This window comes from Pagrus pagrus (genome assembly GCF_965226575.1).
Source record: "Pagrus pagrus genome assembly, chromosome: 1".
NCBI classification, from domain to species: Eukaryota; Metazoa; Chordata; class Actinopteri; order Spariformes; family Sparidae; genus Pagrus; species Pagrus pagrus.
Window position 1 is genome coordinate 25,736,288 of NC_140185.1, and position 19,972 is coordinate 25,756,259.

Consider the following 19,972-nt stretch of genomic DNA (forward strand, 5'->3'; position numbering starts at 1 on the left):
TTTTATCAGTCAGTAGGTGATTCCTTGTGATTGTGGATGGGGTCTGGCTTATGTTTAATGGTCATCAGTGCAGCATTGTGTGGAGATCCCTGAACATACTGTGTCATGTTGGCCTTTAAAGGCCAGCCAATTAGTGCTGTAACATTATTCACAACTGGGAGGATCTTGTTACTTTGCTTTGTTATACTACCTCTTTGTTGTTTAGCTGCCCTGTATCATACAAAAATAATCCGCTTAGTGGGATTGTTCTGTCGTCATGAGGGCAGTGGTGTTAACCTAATTTGACACTATCTTTTGTCTTACCTGAATGTGCATGTAAAATAAAATGGTTACTTAAAACTGATTTGTTTTGTTGCTATATGGAGCACAAGCCAGAAATCAGCATTAGAGGAAACAGCATCAAAGTGAAAAGAGGAATCCCGTTTGTAATTTGATGATATGTAATAAATGACAAGGAACACAATCAACACTTTCCAGCAGTTTATTAGGAACATCTGTAGTGTAGCTTTAACAATTAATCAAGGCAGCCATTAACTCTACACATAGAGGCAACAGAAACTCAAATTCTGCTAAAACATATTTTTTTGTGCTGGGAAAGTATCAGCATGCACTCCCAACAGAGAGAAAAATAAAGCACTGTAACTGTAACTGAAACTTGAGACTGACGAGGCTTCTACACATAGTTCTGTTTGAAGCAACACGTTTCCCTGTGCCACTAAACAAGCAGAGAGCAGCTGTGCTCTATTTGAATTCAAGAACCACAAACTAGAAGTACTAATCTCAATACAAGAAATGTTGAAATTTAACATGAGTGTCAAAATCTTTATCAACAGAGGGAAATTATCCTTTAACTGATTAGATGTGGTGCAAAATATAGAGCATGTTATACTTGGGCACAGTGTCATGTTCTGTACATTCTTCATCTACAGTACTAACTGTAACAGAATTAACCATCCGTCCATAAAAATAGTGAAAGAAATCCTCTACGATAAAATGCTGCATAGCATTAATTTCAAGTGACAGAACAGAAATCTTTTACATAGAAACTATGGAGAACCATTAGGGACATTCCAGTAGTTCATGCAGTCATGATAGAAATACAAATACAGGATGGATTAAACATGCAAAGCAAAGACCGAAAGGATTCTGACAATTTTCAGTGTTTGTTCGTTTTCCAAAACATATTCGAGTGTGATTCTGTTAACGAAGATAAAGAAGCAGCAAATTGTTTTTAACAGAACTAAAGCTAATACTTGGGTTAAGGCACCAACGTAACAAAATTCACAAATAATCAAGGCCGATAGCTCTAGGGTTCCTTAGTAGAACATACTGCATGTGGTGCCTGTGCTTCATGAGGTAACTCAGTGCAACAGTGAAGTGAACAATATAATCAAAAGTTAAGTAGCTGGGAAAAGAGAAAGAAACTGAACAAATTAAAATACTGGCCAATTTTTAAAGCGTGGAAATCTGCCGATTATAAACAGAAGATATAAAACAGGACTCCTTTCAGTCAAAATCAGGTGGCGAATACATACAACAACTCTATGCTAATCCTTGCTCTAATCCACTATGTGTTTCTGTACAGTAACATCACTGGATCACTACAGCACTGAGTACTGCTGCTACTGTATACACTTACACCCAGCTAATGAATAAGTCAAAGACGACGACAGCCTAGTCTGCTTACTGACTTAACCTGACTGCTTAGCTATAGAGACCCAGACACAAAAAAAAACTGTTTACACGACATCAAACTTCACAATCACATTTCAATGAAAAATGTGCAACGACTGACAAGACAAACATTTCATTTTTTATTTGTGACACGTCTGTAAGAGTAACGGTATGTGTCAGAGATGCATCTCAACGGCATTGAGCAAAGCCTTGTTCACTGTTGAAAGGCTTTGTGGGTTTTTATGTTTGAAAACATAAAGCTGATTCATAAAGCGGTTTCTCACTGCACAAGTTTCCACTGGCTGCAAAGCTTACAGGATGTAATTGAGAGTTTATAGTTTTGCTGCCACTGACAAGGCGACATCAAAAAAGGCAGCCATCGGATACACAAGCTGAGAATAGATATTTTAATGCTTCTGTACTGCTGACCAAGTGAAGGCTTCATGCACATTTCCAAAGATACGTACACTATACGCACAGTGTTGTTTGCTGTACAGCTTAGATGAGATTGTTTCATGCAGTATATGCACATCAGAAAGCTGTTATATATTGGTAACCATTTTTTTAAAGCCTTTTCATGACAGCCGCACACATCTAAAGATGTCATCCCTTTTAAGTGCAGATCTAACAGTGATGAAATGTTTCGAGTCATTTTTAAACTGCAAGTAAGACCAAACAGTGAAAACCAGTCATGGTGGTTGTACACTGAAATGTATAAGAAGTAAACTGGCATTTCAGACAAGACACATACAATATGTTACTTTATGTGCAAATAAATATGTAAACCGTCACAGGAGCTTATAATTCATGCCCATTGAGCTAATAAAGTGCAGCTGAGCTGTCAGGATATGCAGTATACCTGGAAAGGCTCTGGACATGACGTCTCCAGTGGAATGTTCAAAGACATTTTTCGCAGACTTCTTACTGCCAAGACTGTGGTCCGCTGGAGGACAGCGTAGACTGATTCCTCTCACAGGAAGCAGACATGAGAAACTGGTACTGCAAAATCTTACGCTGAGAGGGCTTCAACTGTTGGGTTTCTCAGGCTGCTGAAAGAGAGCACAGAGCTCCTCACACGTCTGGGTTTCCACAGAGCTGAAATGGGACTCCATGTTCCACGCCATGTCTGCTGACAAGAAGTCATCCATGACAGTTTGTGTTTCGTTGCTCGTCAGGAAGAGGTGTCCCAGGCCTTCTGCCTGGCTGGGCACAGTCTGGGTCTCCGTGCTGTTCAGCAGCCTTCCGTGCTCACCCTGAGTGACGGGGGTCTGAGCAGAGAGGCCTGTGGCAAATGAAGGGAGATCAGTCTGGGTTTCAGTATCTGAGGACTCTGTGCTCATGGAAAAGCTTGAGTGTCGTAGGATGCTGCTCAGGGGCATGTGGCTTCCGGCGCTCAGCAGGAAATTGAGGTCCGTCTGAGTTTGAATATCAAATAGCTCCAAGTCGCTAGCTTGGGTTCGTCCTTGGTCCACTTCATCCATCAGGAGAAAGTCCGTCTGGGTCTGGATGTCCAGAGACTCCAGTGGCGTGTCACCACCCAGTCCTCCCAGCTCGCTCTCCTCTGTCTGTGTTTGGATGTGCACAGCATTGAGAAACTCTTCAAAGTCAAAGTCGATGCCGTTGGGTTGCTCCTGAACAGAGCCCAGACCTGACCCACAGCCTGCGGAGGCCTCTGTGAGCACCTGGTGGCCCGACATGCTGTCAGACAGAATGTTTTCTAGGTCATTCAACAACGTCATTGTTTGGGTCTGGTTGTCTGCCATATTGTTTGAGTTGAGGTCATCTGTCTGCGCCCCAAAACACATACCACCCGCTGACTTCGAGTCCCCATATATACTGCTTCCTGCTGCAGTGAGGGTGTCATCCATGTCCAGAGCTGTCTGGGTGGAGACACTAAGGGAGTCGCTGCCAAATAGTTCAGCGCACATGATAGCCTGGTCCTGAGCCTTCTCCTCTGACTGTGGCATGGCAAAGTATGTCTGTGTCTGCCTGGTTCTGTAGGGGGGCACAGATGAGGAGGAGCAGGGAGTTTGGCTCATGCACTGGCTGTCTGTCTGAGCTCCTATAGAGGATGTGACTTTGGCCCGGGAGGAGAATGTCTGGGTTTCAACACTGACCGGCAGGAGGACCTGGGCACTCACGCTGATGTCTGTTTGGGAGCAGGACGATACTGAGGACTCACCTACAGAGCACAAGCCTATTCCCTCCCCAACCCCCACTCCTGCGGGCATTTTTGACAAGTACGATTTGTCCGTCTGAATGGTGGTGGAGGTGCTTCTTCCTCGCTGTCCTGCCGGGCTGCTGGCTGTATCTTCTGTGCTTGCAGGGTCCAGACTAACCTGCACTCCTGTGCTAATGAGCCCCAGGCTAGAGCGGGAAGATGGCATGCTGTCCTTGAAAACCAAACTCTTAGCATCAAGTTGGGGTACCACAGCTCCCGTGGCCTGTGGCAGGAGTTGAAGGGTGCTGACGGAGCCTTGGCTGTCCACTGCCAGCACTACAGACCTCAGAGCTCCACTTTCTGTAGACGGAAGAAGGACAGGCAGGTGGGCAAGCTGCATCACAGGAACGCTGACCAAAGCCATCTTGGGTTTCGGTAGGAGTAACTTCTGGAGGCTCCTACGGGGGTTTGAGTTCTGATTGACTGAGTCTGGGCTGTGAACTGTTGTGTCACAAGGGAGAGCAGTCTCTGTCAGCTCTTTACTGGCAGACATGACCTGACAGGTCGGCTCATTGATCCTAACCTTTTCAGAACCACTCAACAGTTTCTCCATCTTTCGCTTTTTTACTGGAGGAATTCTGAAACAAAACAAATCAGTAAGAATTATTTTTTAGCCAAATGAAAGAAACAATAAAAATCACTCTAGGTCAAACATGTACATGCCTGTGTTCTGTAGGAATCTCGTGACCTGTCCTGTAGATATGTGAGAGTAGTGCGGCCCTGCTAGCATAGGGGCATCTACATGTACAGTGGTAAGTCTTCCCACAGTCTTCTATGTGCCTCTTAAGGTCCCACTCCGTGCTGTAGCCATTGTTGCACTTGAAGCACTTGTGTTTCTTCTCTGCATGCATCTTCATGAAGTGCTAGAATGAAACAGATCATTAGAATACGATTGCTTTAAACACAAGTTTTTTAACATCATTACCAACTTAAAGAATGTAGAGGTTTAAAATAAAAATACAACATTAAAAACCTCACAGGAAACTAAGAAACATAATCAAAGCGACAGGAATCTTTCTTGTCTAGTGATCCAAAAATAGCCACAGTCCACTGTATCATTTAGGAAAAAAAGGGAAATTAGGGCATTTTTCCCAGTGTTTTGCAGATCTTGATAATAAGAGAACAAATGTTAATGCTAATGGTGGGTGGAAAGAAACACAAAGAGTTTTTTTGTAACTGAATGTTTTATAGTTATGCACAGGTTCTGTTTGGTTTTAAGTAAGTAAACTTCTTTAACATCTTGCAAGTGAAGAGAATTTAAATCATCCAGAAACTGTAGGGTGGCAGTAAAACTTAAATCCATGTCACCATATAGGAAAGAGGTTAGAGGCTAGCAATGTGAGAGGATTTTATTGAGCAGAAGGCTAACAAATCCTGCAAACATATTCTGTATTGCTCGACACTAGGCCATAGAAAAGTAGATAAACTCAGTGTTACATCGCTCCTGTAAAATTGATTTTTGTAAGATAATTGGTGCTGAATAATACATTACGAGCTACTCCACAAAACTGACACCACATAAATTTATCCCACTGATTGCACAGAAAGGTTACAGGGTATTGGGAAAAGGCTTACTTGTTTAACCAGGGAGAACTGGGAGAAAGGTCTGTTTGGTCCCCTGGGACAACCCTCAATTGGACAGCAGTAGAGCTTCTGAGAGCCCTTCATGTCCTTTCTGACCGTGGGATTGACCATACCATCCTGAGGGTGACGATGCCAGTGAAAAGAGACAAAAAGAGAGGACAAAGCAGAGGGATATTTGCATTGTAGATTATATATCATATCGTTATATCGTACAGTGAGTGATATTGACTATTGTAAATTCCTAAATCGCCACAAATATAAGCCACCAACAGAAGGGCCTGTAGTGCTTTCAAGCCTTTTAAGAGATAGAGCAAAGTTTAAAGTTAGCAGTCTAACAGGTTTACCTTGTGACTGACTATCAAGATTTTAACTGATGATCTGACGTTTTACTTGACCTACAATTTATCTTAGAGAAACTGCTTAAGTGGCACTAAGTGTCAACTACTCTGTACACCTAAAAAATACAAAAAGGTATCTTTTGTGCAAATGTTTTACTCATATTTCAAAGGCATCATTATTATGCCTACAGAAAATAGAGGTGATGGCTGTGCATTTCCTTGCTTTTCTTAATCAGTATAGGTAAATATTATATAACCTCATACAGTAGAGCTTGCTTTACATAACAGAGAAATAATGAGCCTGGTAGTACACAGGATTTAACAGTGATGTACCACTCCTCCTCCTCCTCCTCATTAGGTCCCCAGGCGGACTTGCTAAAGCAGCTGTCGGCACGTTGTATATTCAAAGTCGATGAATAGCGTACTTATCGCAGATAACAGCAACTAGAGTGAATGTACCCTGCATACTGAAAACAGACAAAACCATCATGCTCCATAACGGTCATAAATACTGCAGCCTTCTAGTGGTCAAGGTCACCTCCATCTGCTGTAACACTGGAGGGAGCACAACAGCCAGAGCTGACAAACACCCTCTGGCTCATCATGAGGAGTTAGCATTAACAGACATTTTGCTAACAATGAACGCTCTGGCAGTTGGCTTCAGCTACATTATCTGTTCCTTGGCTGAAGTCTGAGTCATGTCAAGACGTTTTTTGCCATCAGTCAGTGTTCTGGCTGAGAGCAAAATGAGGGAGCAAGCACAGACTCATCGTCGTTGCAACACCAGGGTCAATCCACAGCATTTTAAGTGGCAATTTTTATCGTGATAAGTCAGACTAATTGTCCAATTCTGCTCCTTCTTACTGCCGGGCTGAGGTAAGTGATGTGGACAGGAAGACGGCCACGAGCCAAGCCGTAACAGTCACATTAAACATATGAAAGGAGTCTGAACTGGGCCGACTGAACGCGCTCAAATTAAATGCATCGGTCTTCATGATCAGGTAGAGAGAGTCATCAGCAAATACATTACTCCTGTGCGATGATGCAGTTGAGCTACAGCAGCGTTAAAGTGGATGTAATAGAAACAGATATGGCGTCCAACATCATGCCTCAGTCTTACAGTCCAACTTCATGAATAATGCAGATGACAAAGCATAGTGTGAGCTCTTACAGCATTTAAAGATGCAATATGTACAGATTTTAGAGGAAAAAATTGAAAAATGTACAAAGATTAGCAACAGAATTTGAACAAAATAATAGTTTTAAAGTAAGGTTAAACTAGCTAGCCCCAGCCCCCCCTGGTCCAGAGCTCCTGTGCTAACAGTGTAAACACCAACACTCCCCTATTCTCTGAGTTCTGGTCCGGACCACTAGCTGCATGGCTAACTGAGCTAACTCGCTACTGGCAGCTACAGTTAGTGGTTACTCTGGTGATACAGTACACTGCCCCCTATTTGTTTTGAATATGAATTCGACAGGTGGCCAATTCTTACATAATGCACCTTTAAAGACCTTTAAAAACCTTTGTCATCATACCAACTAGAAATATATCACTGACACTATTCATATTATATATAAAATTTTGTCAATCGTATCCTAGCGTGCGCTGGAATATTGATTTTTGTTCTAATCTACTGTGATCTCCCCTGTCCTGCCTGCACCCAGTGTCATGTAGATACGGACCCCCCTTCAATTTGAATCTGCCGTTACTCTCAAGAAGGATTAAAAATGGGCAATGACAAACATAAACTATTTAGTTTCCCGTATCTTTGTTTGTTTACACCTGTAACGATAGAGCATAGAAGTAAAACAGGTCTATATTAAATCATGACTGACTAAATAAGACTTAAACTGTCAAATGCATATGGTGGGGCCTTTAAACACTCTTCTGGCAGGGCCACATGGACTACGTCTAAGAGCTCATTCAAATTCTAACATTCACCTATTCCTAACAAAGAGCTTAGTCTACTGCAGGACAAAAGGCAGCCTTTCCCAGCAAAGAACTTCATTCATGGGGGGGAAACAGTGAATTGCTGCCTCCCACGAAAGAGCCCAACGCGGTGACAACACCAGAACCAGGGTCCACAGTAGTCTTTAGTCCAAATGCTGTTACTGCCTCCACTTTGCTGACTGTTCGGTCCTTGAAATAGACTGAATGAATATGAGACAATGAATATCACTTGTGGTAAAAAGATCATAACGTCACGATGATAAAAACAGAAGTATCCCTAAGATGAGATATTCCTCTTATCTCTGCTAACAACTACAAATAGTCCAGTAGAGGAAATCTAAGGATGTGTATGATTATAAATTGCAGTTAGAATCCGTCATCACGTGCGATCAAAGTCATTCATTGATGACATCAGCGGCTAATTACAAGGTAGCTAGCTCGCCTAACTTACCGGTTAACGTTACTAGTTAGATAAATGTTAGCGAGCTTCAAACACATTTTTTAAAAAAGAAAAACTAGGTGAACTTTTACCCAACGTCGTGTTCGCGAAGCATCACTACTATTGCTAAAAACGAAGTTGTTACGGATGACTTGCGTTTTCCACGACAGTGTTTTCACGATCCTGAGTTAGCCGAGTTAGCATTGCAGTTACCTAGGTTACACCCCTAAACCATATGAGCATTAAACAGACCTTAAGACCTTTATTTACCTTTATTCTGTGTGACTTAACGAGATGCATGTTCAATGCAGGTGTGTTGGGGAGAATCTTGCCACATCCTTCCACGGTGCAGAGGATGTTCGTCCTCACTTCTTTGGTCAGCTCCGTGATGGTGGGTTTGATTATTTCCCGTGACTGCGACAGAGACTCTCCGTGACATTTCTGACTGTCCGCAGCAGCGTTATCTCTGTTATTCACCTTACCCGTTGCAGAGGCAGCCATGTTTCTGTGTTGACAGTCCATTCTGTGTTTGGCAGAGAGCCCCAGAAGCAGCATTGAATGAGCAGTGACATAACGTCCCTCAGCTTTGCCTGAAAGGCTGCTGTGCCACCTTCCACCAAGACGTTTAGGGCAGTTTAGCCCTACGTCACATCCGGTAGTACTATACTACTTCCGTTTAGCAAAATAAGGGTTACTAACTTTTTAAAATAATAGTAAACATGTATATGCCTGTGTCTGGGTGCGGTGATAGTATTTTTAAAAGGCTTTGCTGTACCTTATAAATACGTTATAGAAAAAGTTCTCCCAAAAAACTTCACAGCAAAACAGCATTGCACCATTTTCCAAAACAACTAAACTATATGGGGACTTCTAACCAGAAGAAAAAACATGAAATGGCTTCATACAGCTAGTCTCAGGAAGTTCCGAGATCCTAAATTGATTTGAAAAGGCCTTATTTATTTCAGTTTTTGAGAGAATGCTACAACACTGTTTTGCAGTGACGCTCCAGAAATATTTTGTTAATGACCAAACTTCACCCAACTTTGTATAGGCATGGGGGTGAGTAGATGACTGAATTGTCATCTTTAGGTGAACTTTTTCTTGCTGCAACCCAAAGTGTTGAGTTAAAACAGTATAAATTTGTCTCACACAGAAAGCTTTTGAGGTATTAATTGTTCAAACCATACACAGGCTATTGTGGGTTGTAGCAGATATTAAAACAGAGAGTGTTCTTAGAAGAGCTTCATCTAAACATTGGCCTTTCTGTAATTTAGAAAGTGTCCCCATTACAAAGCACCATGAAATGTCCCACTCATGGTTTATTCTTACATAGGCAATTTTATGTAAGAAATGCTTCAGTCAAAAAGATCTGTTTTGCTTTTTGCCGTAGCTTTTGGGTGGCATCACAGATCTAAAGGATGATAATAATAATAATAATAATAATAATAATAATAATAATAATAATGGGCCATAGTCAGTGTGAAGATACCAACTTCATTGGGCTAACACAAACTGCTGAAGCCTCATATTAGCTTTGTCTAGACTTTGGACTTTTGTACCCAGTCTCTTACAGTTACTGTTAGGAAGGTAGTTACAGTTACAGTTGTGTTAAGAAGGGATCTCATGAGACAAGATACAAAAATTCAAGAATATTAAAAAAACATGCTTTTATATTCAATTTGGACTGATGACAGTATAATATTTACAAACAGAAGAGGATAAAATGACAATCTATTGAAAACTACCGACATGTGTGCAACTAGAAGCACATTAAGACAGAAGAGGACATGACTGGAATCATAAATCAGAATCAGAAGCCAGGAAGCCATGACTCTTCTGAAGACATGTTATTAAGGATATCAATGATAGAATGGTAAAAGCAAGAGATGTGTGGACTGGATGAAGTGAAATAAAAGTGGGCCACACTGAGTCCTTTAAATCAAGTCTGTTGCCCATCAGTTCTGTGGTTGCTGTGTTTGTGTGGAGGGACCAGAGCCATTGTCTGTGATGACAAAATAATTCCTTCCTTTTTGGAGAATAGATGAGAGCAGAGGTGTGACAGGGGTGGAGGCAATTCCTGTAAAATATAAAAATACATTCAATTAGTTACTTAGATTAGTTAATTAGTTAAACCAACTTTTAAAAAATCCAACCTGTAATCACAATTATCTATGTCTCAGAAAAACACCTCATTAGAAACTCACACCTCCAGTGCACCCACCATGACATATTCATGATCTAACCTCTAGAGTGTGATTGTGCCCTCCTGTGGTCATTTATGGAATTGCAAGGAGCATGCAGCATTCAAAAGTATTAACTGTTTTACTGAATTATTTCAGAAATTCTTAGTACCTGAAGATGCACAGTGTCTGAGTGACTCCAGGAGGTTGGTGCTTGCAAATTTGACAACACAGCTGAAAGACTCCTCCCGCTCTGTCATTGTCTTGTTGGTGTGGTCTCTGAACTTTGTTTCCAGCTGAGGAAAGAGGAACACAAAATATAATTCAGAATACCAGAGCTGGACTTTTGCATCTTTGAACTGATACAATGAAACAGCATTATGCTCTGTTTTTCTATGACTCTGATGTTCAGCTATTGATATTTTAAAAACACAAGCATGCCTCAGGGTACCTTGTAAACTACAGACTGAAGCTGAGGTAACGTCCCATCACCAAAGGCCTCACAGGCCATCTGAAGTCTGTTTGCTGCAGGCTCAGCTTGTTCTTTTTCTATGTGTGGGTCTGTAAATACAAACAAAGCCAAAGAAATGAAATCCCAGTGCAGAATTCTACCAGAGGTAAACATTAAGGCCATATACATTAAGTTCAACAACCAGTCAAATAAAAAAAATGTATGCAGCTTTGGTCAGATTCAATTATTTGATAAACATACTTGAGTCAACTTGGTTCCTTTCTCCAAGAGGGCTGGGGTACATAGTGGGGAACACCTAGAGACAAGGAATCAAGATCAAAATACACCCAAAAACAAAATTCACAAAATACACCAGTTCAACATTTTTGTTTATATGAACAATTATCTTGGAGAAGATACATGGGCTTTTTTCATTAAGGGTTATAATAAGGTAACACTTGATTAAGAGTCACATAAACTGTGACTTGGTGTATTCAAAGTTTGCTTGATGTTATCAGACCATATCAACTGGTGGTTTTGTAATGACGTGATAATTCTGATCATATTCGACAAGTTAAAGAACTAGTTTGTTACAGATAACCTCCACTTAAACGTCTTTGTCTAAACGAGTCATTTGAAAGTTAAGAACATGGCATACATCTACAAAACATCTAAGTGCAAAGGTCAAACTTGAATCAGGAAGTAATTCTGCCACAAAATTGACATTTACAATGATATAATGTTAGACCTCTGACAGAATTTCCCTTCAAGGACAATGGTACAGCAAGTGGGGAGATAAAAAACAGGAAATACAGAGCTTTGTTGTTGTTGTTGTTTTAAAGTTAGAAATGGAATTAATTTAGTATCTGTTTGTAATCAGAGCTGTCCTACCTGTTGATATTTCCTCATCAGTAGGTCCCTGATGGCAGTGAGTTTCCGTCCACTGAGGTTGGCATCCTTGATAGCTCGATATCTGGCTGACAGAACCAAAGCCTGAAAAGGTGCATCACTATTAGAGGGGAGAAGACAGAGAAAAAAAAACACAAAACAAGAACAGCTACCTGGTAACTGTGCAAACAATGTCAGGGATTGAATATAAAAATCATTCCTCACCTGTGACAACAGGGGCTTTTGCTTGGAAGTCAGGCTGGTCACAAAGACATATGGGGTTTGAAGGTGGTGAACAACATATGTTGGTTTCAGGTGGTTGGGCCGAGAGAAGCTGTCTCCCCATGCGATCCGAATCCATACAGCTTCGTCTGTGTGCTTCTTAATTTTGACGGACACCTTGAAAGCAATGTGAACTTTTAATATATGACATATAACACGTCGAAGCACATAGAAAGATGCAGCTGTATAATTAGAAATATTCTGCAACTTATATGAGGAGGAACATCTTGCTTACAGGTCTCACGAGCTCCCTGAGGTGAGATTTAAATTGTTCCTTGAACTGTGTCAGCTCTACAGAGTTGGCATCATCTGGAAAACAGAGAAAATATAAACATACATTTAACACAGGTTAAATCTATTTCATCCAAATCCAGATTTCAATGTAATGGTGCAGCCATAGAAATGCCAATATGGGTTTGAATAGCAAACTCGACTTAATCATGAAGTTGCTTTTTAATTCCCTGGAACAAACAGGCGAAGGATATATGAGTGAGATTTACAGAAAATGTGACAAAACGGTGCTTTTTAACTGCAGAAAACATGAAACCCAGACTCTTTCAACCAGAACAAGCCTCTGGGGTGGAATGAAAAGCTGCAGACTTTCAGTTTTAACATACCCTCTGGGTCCATGAGCTGGAAGGCATACCACATTCCCTGGTTTGGATTGTCAATCACATCTGAGAAACAATGAAACCAAAGCAACACAAGAAGCACTGTTAGACTGATGGCAAGGCTAAGTAAGTCTGAATAAGAAACATTTTCATTGGACTCACTTGTCATCTCGAGTTCTGTGATGTGTTTAGCTGTGAACCCATTTTCCTGTAACGAAAACAAGTGAGGTTATGCACACAAACACAAGCTAAATCCAAACTAAGTAGAAACTACTGTGAAGCAAATGTGGCAAATGTGTGTAAAACGACTTCACAGCCCACTTGAGCCAGCATTTTGAGTATGAGCATGTTGTTAGTTCGGTTAACAACCAGTTCTTACACTGTATACTAAACACAACTGCGTGTATTTCAGAAAAAAAAACACCACATACCTCGCAGATCGCCAATAACTTTTCCGTTAACGCCCATTTTGGCTCAGTGAAGTCCATGGATCTCTGCTGGGCCGCGGTCAAACGGCCCCACTTCTCCAGGATTGTTCTGAGCGTTTGGGCCGGTATCCGCCGAACGAGTCGCTGCAGTAAGCGTTTCGAAGAATCGTCCATTCTTCCTCAGATAGTTGTCGATATCTAACCTTTGCTTCTGTATTAAAATGTAAGATCCGTGAAGTGTCCACGGTGACGGGAGTGCAGTCTAAAAACATTACAAACAAACCGCCGACAACAGAGCGCATGAATCGACCAATCAGATGCCACCGGAAATCTAACGCGCTCCCTGTAGCGCCCTCTGTTGTGTTGGAGTCGTAATAACGCCGCTGCTGTTAGGAGCTACTGCACAGTGCTAGAAGAGGTATTCATTAGTAAAAGTGCCAGTGCAACAATCTGAAACACCTCATTATATATGAGTAGGCTAAAAAAAAAAGGAACTATACAAAATTAAAAACAAAATTATTAGGTAAAGTGACAGTATTGTGATTTATAGCGGCAGTTAGACTACATCAGACTAATATATATATATATATATATAATATGATTAAGTCATAAAAATCAGTGTTTGTCTGTATTAATATATACATTTAATACAAATATCGTATTTAATTTAATAAGACTATATAACATATCAACATGGAATTTAGTTCATTATAATATCATGTGGGATATAGTATAAGGTGAAATGTAGTAATGGATGATCATGTCCTTCATCCTCCTCTTCAATCCAGACTGCCCACTGTACCATTTTCAAGGTACATTTAAAATATTTCTTTTACTCTGCTGTTCCTCTTTTTCTCTGGTGCTCATAAGATATACAGTATGTTAACTGTCAAGATGGTTCACATCCCACTCCACTCCAGTCACCATGAAACCCATTAGTTAAGTAACTTAAGGACACACTGGACACTTTGTCCACAGACTGGAACAGGACAGGTTCATCATTTCTGAAATGCTTTGGGGCAGGGCTGTAATTATGATATATAATAGTGGGGACACATCAGGGCAGAGGCCCACAGTTGTACAGCTGTATGTGGGTACAATAAATGTCAAATAATTGTATTAAAGTCATCGTCTTGCAATGTTATGTTAAATCCCTGTCAGAATGTTAGCTCGCTAGCACACATTCCATGCATTAGCTAGTTAACAGCCAATTTACGTAAAGTAACAATCGCATCATTTGTTGAAGGGACACATATTATTGTAACACTGTACCAATAATGACAATTTACTTCAGCCGGGACATACATGTTAAGGTGATGCAATACATCATTTTGAACTGGAACTGTATCCTAATTGTGGAAATAAATAATTTTAAAGCTAAAAAGCAATTGCATGAAGGGAAACAAAGGTTTTGGGGTATCTTTTTTTCTGGGGGCACACCTGTTGGAAGATTTGGCCACCACAATGTTGACTCCATGGCTACGGCCTTGCTTTGAAAAAGCAAAAGCAGATTATTTGGCAGAATCATGCAACTCAAGAATTAATGTCCATCACTGACATCCATCACTACATAGTCTTTGACTAAAATAAGACAGTTGTCACAACCTCACCAGTAGCAAAAACTGTAACCACCTCTTTAAAAGGACATCTGACCAAACGTTAAACACATCCACAAGCGAAAACGGAAGTGCGGTACGGGGAAATCTCTTGTATCTCCTGTAAACTTCCGTCATCAGGAGTCCCGCCTTTTTGTGAGAAGAACGCATGTCATTGGTGGATTGTAAAAGAAAGCGGACGCCCATTGGCTGTTGCCTATTGTCACTCAATTCGCTACTGTCAAACAGTTACGAAAGTGTTGTAGCAGGCAGCATGTCCTACAAGTCCGTGCTGTTTCTGTAGGTTACGTCGATGTCAGTCCAAGACCATTAAGCAAACCAAAACTGTAGAGACGTTTTAGGAACCGGGCATCGTTATTCTACGTGGAGAAAGACGAACCTTCAGCACTTCTTTATAGGCTGCATGGATTTATGCCGTGTTACAAACAGTTAACGTAAGCTAAGGCCTAGCAGTTAGCAGCTAGCTTAACCGAGGTTTGCTGGAGAACCTGTCATATGACACAACCGCTCAACTGGTAAGAATATCACTATTACCAAATAGCCTTTAATATACTGCTGTGTATGTATTTGTTGAGCAATCCCAGCTATTCTGTAACAATCCTATGTCAAAACCGTATGTCAAAAACTCAACTTAAAACGTCTATTCAAGCGATCCTGTAAGCCTGATCCAGAGTCTTCTAGTCAGGACTGTATTGTTATCATGTTTCCAGAGGATACAGGGTGACTGCAGGTAGTTTACCACGCCCTGATATTACATGTGTCACAGTGTTGTATGCTCTCCCTCTCTCTGTGTGTGTCTGCAGGTAAGTGTCCACTGGAAAAACAAACTCCCATCATCACAATGACAGATCAGGATGGAGAGGGGTGGGGAGGCTGTAGTATCCTTTAGAAGAAAAGTCCTTGGCATTCAGCAGTAATCAACAACAATTTAGTTAGAATTCAATACATTATTTTATCAAGTTAAAATGCAAGTTAATACACCTGATTCAGATTCTCAGACACAAGGATATCCTGTGTCTCTCTCGTGGACTGCTAGCCAGTAAAAACAATTGAAGATGTCACCTTGGGCTCTGGAAAACCATGATGACTCTAATTTTAGACATTTTGTAGACTAAATACACAAATCAATAATGAAACTCTCTTTATGGTAACATTCACCCGTAATTGTCAATCAGTGCTCCTCTTGTTTGTGGCTTTTCAGTATTGCCGCAGTGGTACAGTAAGCCCTTAACTCAGCATGCACCCCGACCTGTCACCTCACCTCCACACAGATGAGTGTAATGACCTGATAACTCAGCTGAGACAGTGCCACGCAGAGGTACGGCCCTCTCTCAGTTTTTTGTATTGTTGCATTCTTCATAAACACACAAAACAAAACAATCTAAATGTTGTTTCATGTTCCCTCTCAGCACAATGTCTTGAAATTCTTTGGCACGTGTAATGAAATGGACCGCGCTATGCGTCATTGCTTGAAGAAAGAGGTCTGTCATTTATTTTTTTCGGACTTTGTGGTTAACATACAAAAAGATATCTGCTTACTGACCTTTGGTATATGTTTTTGATCGATGTTGTTTCCTTCCCATGCAACAGAGGCTGGAAAAGCGGGAGCGCAGTAAGCAGCATGCACAAATGATGAAAAATAGACTGAAACAAGGACCAAAGGAGCAGCTCTAAAGGACATTTCACCGCAGCGTCGCCACTGGAACTGCGAGTTAAAAACATTCGGATATCGGGACATTGAATTTAGCTTGACACTGTGTAACAGGCCCCCGCTGCTCTTTTATGTCAAGACAAAGGAAAGGGTTTTAATGTCTGACACACTTTTGACTTTTTATCACCTGCACAGACTAAAACTTGCAGTGGTACCAGGACATTTTAGGTCAACACAAAGACAGCAGCATCTAGTACTTTGGATTAAAGGTTGCTGTTGGGGATCATCATTTATTTTCCCTGTGTTAGCAGCACAGCTACAGCTCAATCAAAGAGATTAGTGAAGCTGGTGGCAGACAGAACCCTTTTATCAGATCACCATTTTAGTCGGCAGGACACCTCTGGAATATTCTGGTACCTGATTTATTCATTAAAACAGGGGGAGTCCATTTCTATCTGAGAAGACCCTGAACAGAATGACCAGCGGCTGTGTAACTCTGTGTGTAAACCCATGAACATACAATATTTAATGAACAAAGTCATTGTTATTTGAAAGTTTGAGTGAGGAATCATATTGATTTGTTACATGTTTGATTTCTTTCAAATAAAATGAAAGTGACTGTTAATTTAAAGATCCATTATTGCTTTGATGCAGTGTGTTACCTCTGTAAAACACACATCACATCTTGAAAAGACCTACAATCATTGAAATTAGTTTTGTCAGTAGAGGCCCTATAAGTAAGTAAAAAGTCTCAAATTTAATTTACAAATGACTGACCTGTTTTCGCTTACCTGCCACAGGCACTAATGTTAGTTTTGGAAGTGTTTGTGTCCCACTGTGGGCTGTTGGGAGATGTACATTTGTAAACTACAAGTTTGATTGTTGTGACAGTGGATTATGCACAAAAAAGTGGTTTTATCCGAGAACCTGTGTATAGAAAGCACTGTCGCTACTGCTTAAATGGATAGAATGTTCATGTCTTTAAATAATGGGCAAGTCTTGGCAGAAAATTGAGTATACTTGTAAATAATCGTAGGCCACATGGTCTGAACTGGATTTCCATCATACTTTTGCTGGTATGACCTTTCAACAGATATTTAATTGAATCATTTAGTATTAAAAAGGTTTTAAAGGGGCTCTGTGGAATTTAGCACAGACTCCTTTTTAAAACTAACCGTAACTACTGCTTACTCTGTTAGCAGAGCGGGAAGAGGCACTGAGATGAGGCGCTCGAGAAACGTGCAGGCTGTTGCAGAAAATCCAACCCAAGTTCTTCGCAAAGAAATCCACAGTCTGGCAGCATTAAACAACTAAAACAAATCATCCACAGGGTTTTATAGGCAACCAAGGGAGACGTGGAAGGTCTTATCTTTCCCGTCATGTTACAATCCACTCAGGTGAGGCTAATAAAAAAGTGAATACATGTAAATTGCTAAAACATTTTTGCATGGTGCCCCTTCAGAAAAAAATCTCAGATTTAATCAGGTGACACCTGGAAAACAAGATGTAAAGAAAATCTTAGCTCAATGTTCACTTATGAATTGTTTTGAGCTATCAGCTGGCTCTCATGGTCTTCATTCAGCTGGTGAAGGCGTCAACACGTGACCTAAAAGGGACCCTTCAGTCACATATTGGCGACTGGTCATAAAACCCCTCCGTCTTTGTCTGAGGATGGTCTCTGGTGTTGGATGTGGTTTGCCTTCTTGATCTTTCTTTGGCTGACGACCTTGTGGTCACATGACTGACGGTTCACATTTAGGTCATGAGACGACACCTGAGCCCTCTCTATTTGCTGAGTGAACACCATGAGATGAGGGCTCAGAACCAGCGGTGAGTCACCACATACAACTCCAGATATCGGTTGTAGCAGGCCTGTGGCATCAATAAGGAGGACTCTCATTTCCTTACAACCAATACAGGAAATGCCAAGTACACGAGTCTGAGTTGAAAGACAATAGCCGTGTTAAGGGACAAAGAGCGTTTGGGGTGAGGTTGCCCGACTAGAAATATATCTATAAAAGCCTCGTTGGTAGTTTGAGAAATGAACAAACATAAAACACATTGGGAAAGTACTGTTTCTTTATTTGAAGCAACTCTACCCATCACAACTTATGGATCAATCTCTGACAGATATTTAAGGCACCCCAAGGTGTGCTTTGAAACAATGCGGGGAGAAATGAATGAATGATGAAATACACATACATGGGATTGTGCATGATACTGTGATTATAAAACACAGGAAAACACAGTTAAACAGTCAAAAACAGTCATTCATGATGAATAATGGACTGACTGTGAGGTTTTTTTTTGTTTAGTTCTGATTTACTTTAAATTTTTTTATCAAGCACACTTCAAACACAAAGTCGAGGATTTGGATCATATGCCTAAAAGAGAAACCAATAGTTAAACGTAAAGGAAGGCATTTTCTATGTCAGGTGACACACTGAAACGAATTGGAAATATTTTACAAATTAAAATAAATAATGAATAAATACATAAAGACCCCCGTCTTGAAGGGTCAGAGTGATTTACGCTCAGTGGACCCGATGCTTTGTGTATCACACAGGTCCTTCTAACCTCTTCTTGGGACCCTTTAGCCAAGCAAGAAGTGGAAATATTAACTATCTTTAACAACAGATGGGGAAAAGAAGTTAATGTAGGGAACCCTTTTATAAAAAAAAAAATCCTAACAACTTTTGTTTATTTAAGCCAAAGGTGTTTTGGGTCACAAACCTGCCAAACTGCTGTGAAAACAGAACAATTTAGATTTTATGAGCTGTCTCTGATTCTGATATTTGACAAGTTGGGACAAAGGGATACATTTTTAAATGCACTATGATGCAACTTAGATTTAATTTTTCAGTTTAAAGGTGCATTATGTAGTTTTGGGGAACAAACTTTAATCAGGAGAGGAAGATCTTTATTGACTGATATTTTTTTATGCCGAAACAAACTAAATAAACAACCTCTCTTCGTTTTCATGACTGAATAAACAAACTGACCTTAAAGGACAAAAATAGTTCAATACTGTTTTACTTGGTTTATATTTGGCGGACCCTGCCACCTTTCAAGATTCAAACAGTTCTGGGGACCTTATTTTCCTCTGAGAACAGCTTGTTTATTCAGTTATAGAAATAATAAATATTTGTATTATCACCTCAAGTTTGAATTTCTTCTCCAAAACTACATAGTGCCCCCTTCAGTTGTTGTTTTTGTAAATCTTAGTGAAACGACGCTTCATCAAACCACCAGTTATACCTCGTCATCCATCTGCAATAGCCACAAATAAATCTTATGACTAAAAATCATGAAACAATGTCATAGAGCATTAACAAGAGTCTTCTATAAGCTTGAAAAATGACAAATCTGAAATACAATGAGGGGTCATTTTATCGGTCAACTGTTCACACTCATAAAGCTCAGTTAAACACAATATTCATATATTAAACTATCTGACATGCGTTTGATAATTTACAACAAAATACTTAATCTGATAATGTCAACTGAAAAAGGTGAACATTCAAGGGAAAATAGTGTTTACACCTTTTGGTTTTGAAATCACATATGTATAAATTCTCTGCCTTCCTGACCCACTGTTTTAAACCATCAACGTTTTTCTGGGATACTTTAGAAAAGGTGATTAGGAGAGTCAGGGTGC

At 40.4% G+C, this 19,972-nt stretch overlaps 3 protein-coding genes across 3 annotated transcripts; 1 reads left to right on the forward strand and 2 right to left on the reverse strand.

The window, feature by feature from the left end:
• Positions 1 to 467: 467 nt before the first annotated feature.
• On the reverse strand, positions 468 to 8,840 carry atmin (ATM interactor). The gene is made up of 4 exons (XM_084358792.1): positions 8,478 to 8,840; positions 5,471 to 5,596; positions 4,559 to 4,758; positions 468 to 4,473 (listed from the first exon to the last, which is right to left on the reverse strand). Exons 1-4 carry the CDS (start codon positions 8,760 to 8,762, stop codon positions 2,700 to 2,702), a joined length of 2,385 nt encoding a protein of 794 aa, XP_084214918.1. The 5' UTR covers positions 8,763 to 8,840; the 3' UTR covers positions 468 to 2,699.
• A 1,019-nt stretch (positions 8,841 to 9,859) lies between these two features.
• On the reverse strand, positions 9,860 to 13,335 carry cenpn (centromere protein N). Its single transcript, XM_084375167.1, has 10 exons — positions 13,051 to 13,335; positions 12,782 to 12,827; positions 12,626 to 12,685; positions 12,244 to 12,317; positions 11,952 to 12,125; positions 11,730 to 11,831; positions 11,100 to 11,154; positions 10,839 to 10,948; positions 10,560 to 10,683; positions 9,860 to 10,284 (listed from the first exon to the last, which is right to left on the reverse strand). Exons 1-10 carry the CDS (start codon positions 13,219 to 13,221, stop codon positions 10,163 to 10,165), a joined length of 1,038 nt encoding a protein of 345 aa, XP_084231293.1. The 5' UTR covers positions 13,222 to 13,335; the 3' UTR covers positions 9,860 to 10,162.
• Positions 13,336 to 14,873: 1,538 nt separating this feature from the next.
• On the forward strand, positions 14,874 to 16,939 carry cmc2 (C-x(9)-C motif containing 2). The gene is made up of 4 exons (XM_084347941.1): positions 14,874 to 15,178; positions 15,865 to 15,981; positions 16,073 to 16,144; positions 16,254 to 16,939. The coding sequence occupies exons 2-4, from the start codon at positions 15,901 to 15,903 to the stop codon at positions 16,335 to 16,337; spliced, it is 237 nt and encodes a 78-aa protein (XP_084204067.1). The 5' UTR covers positions 14,874 to 15,178; positions 15,865 to 15,900; the 3' UTR covers positions 16,338 to 16,939.
• The last annotated feature ends 3,033 nt before the right edge of the window (positions 16,940 to 19,972 follow it).

Bases quoted from the DNA above. Each gene is read 5' to 3' on its own strand.
- atmin (XM_084358792.1), bottom strand. From the start codon at position 8,762: ATGCTGCTTCTGGGGCTCTCTGCCAAACACAGAATGGACTGTCAACAC. The intron at 4,759-5,470 runs GTAAGCCTTTTC...GTTTCATTCTAG, and splicing joins AGTTCTCCCTGGTTAAACAA to CACTTCATGAAGATGCATGC. The intron at 4,474-4,558 runs GCATGTACATGT...GTTTTGTTTCAG, and splicing joins GAGATTCCTACAGAACACAG to AATTCCTCCAGTAAAAAAGC.
- cenpn (XM_084375167.1), bottom strand. From the start codon at position 13,221: ATGGACGATTCTTCGAAACGCTTACTGCAGCGACTCGTTCGGCGGATA. The intron at 12,126-12,243 runs GTAAGCAAGATG...ATTGCTTTCAAG, and splicing joins TCAGGGAGCTCGTGAGACCT to GTGTCCGTCAAAATTAAGAA. The intron at 11,155-11,729 runs GTAGGACAGCTC...CCTTGTCTCTAG, and splicing joins TGATGAGGAAATATCAACAG to GTGTTCCCCACTATGTACCC.
- cmc2 (XM_084347941.1), top strand. From the start codon at position 15,901: ATGCACCCCGACCTGTCACCTCACCTCCACACAGATGAGTGTAATGAC. The intron at 15,982-16,072 runs GTACGGCCCTCT...GTTCCCTCTCAG, and splicing joins TGAGACAGTGCCACGCAGAG to CACAATGTCTTGAAATTCTT. The intron at 16,145-16,253 runs GTCTGTCATTTA...CCCATGCAACAG, and splicing joins GTCATTGCTTGAAGAAAGAG to AGGCTGGAAAAGCGGGAGCG.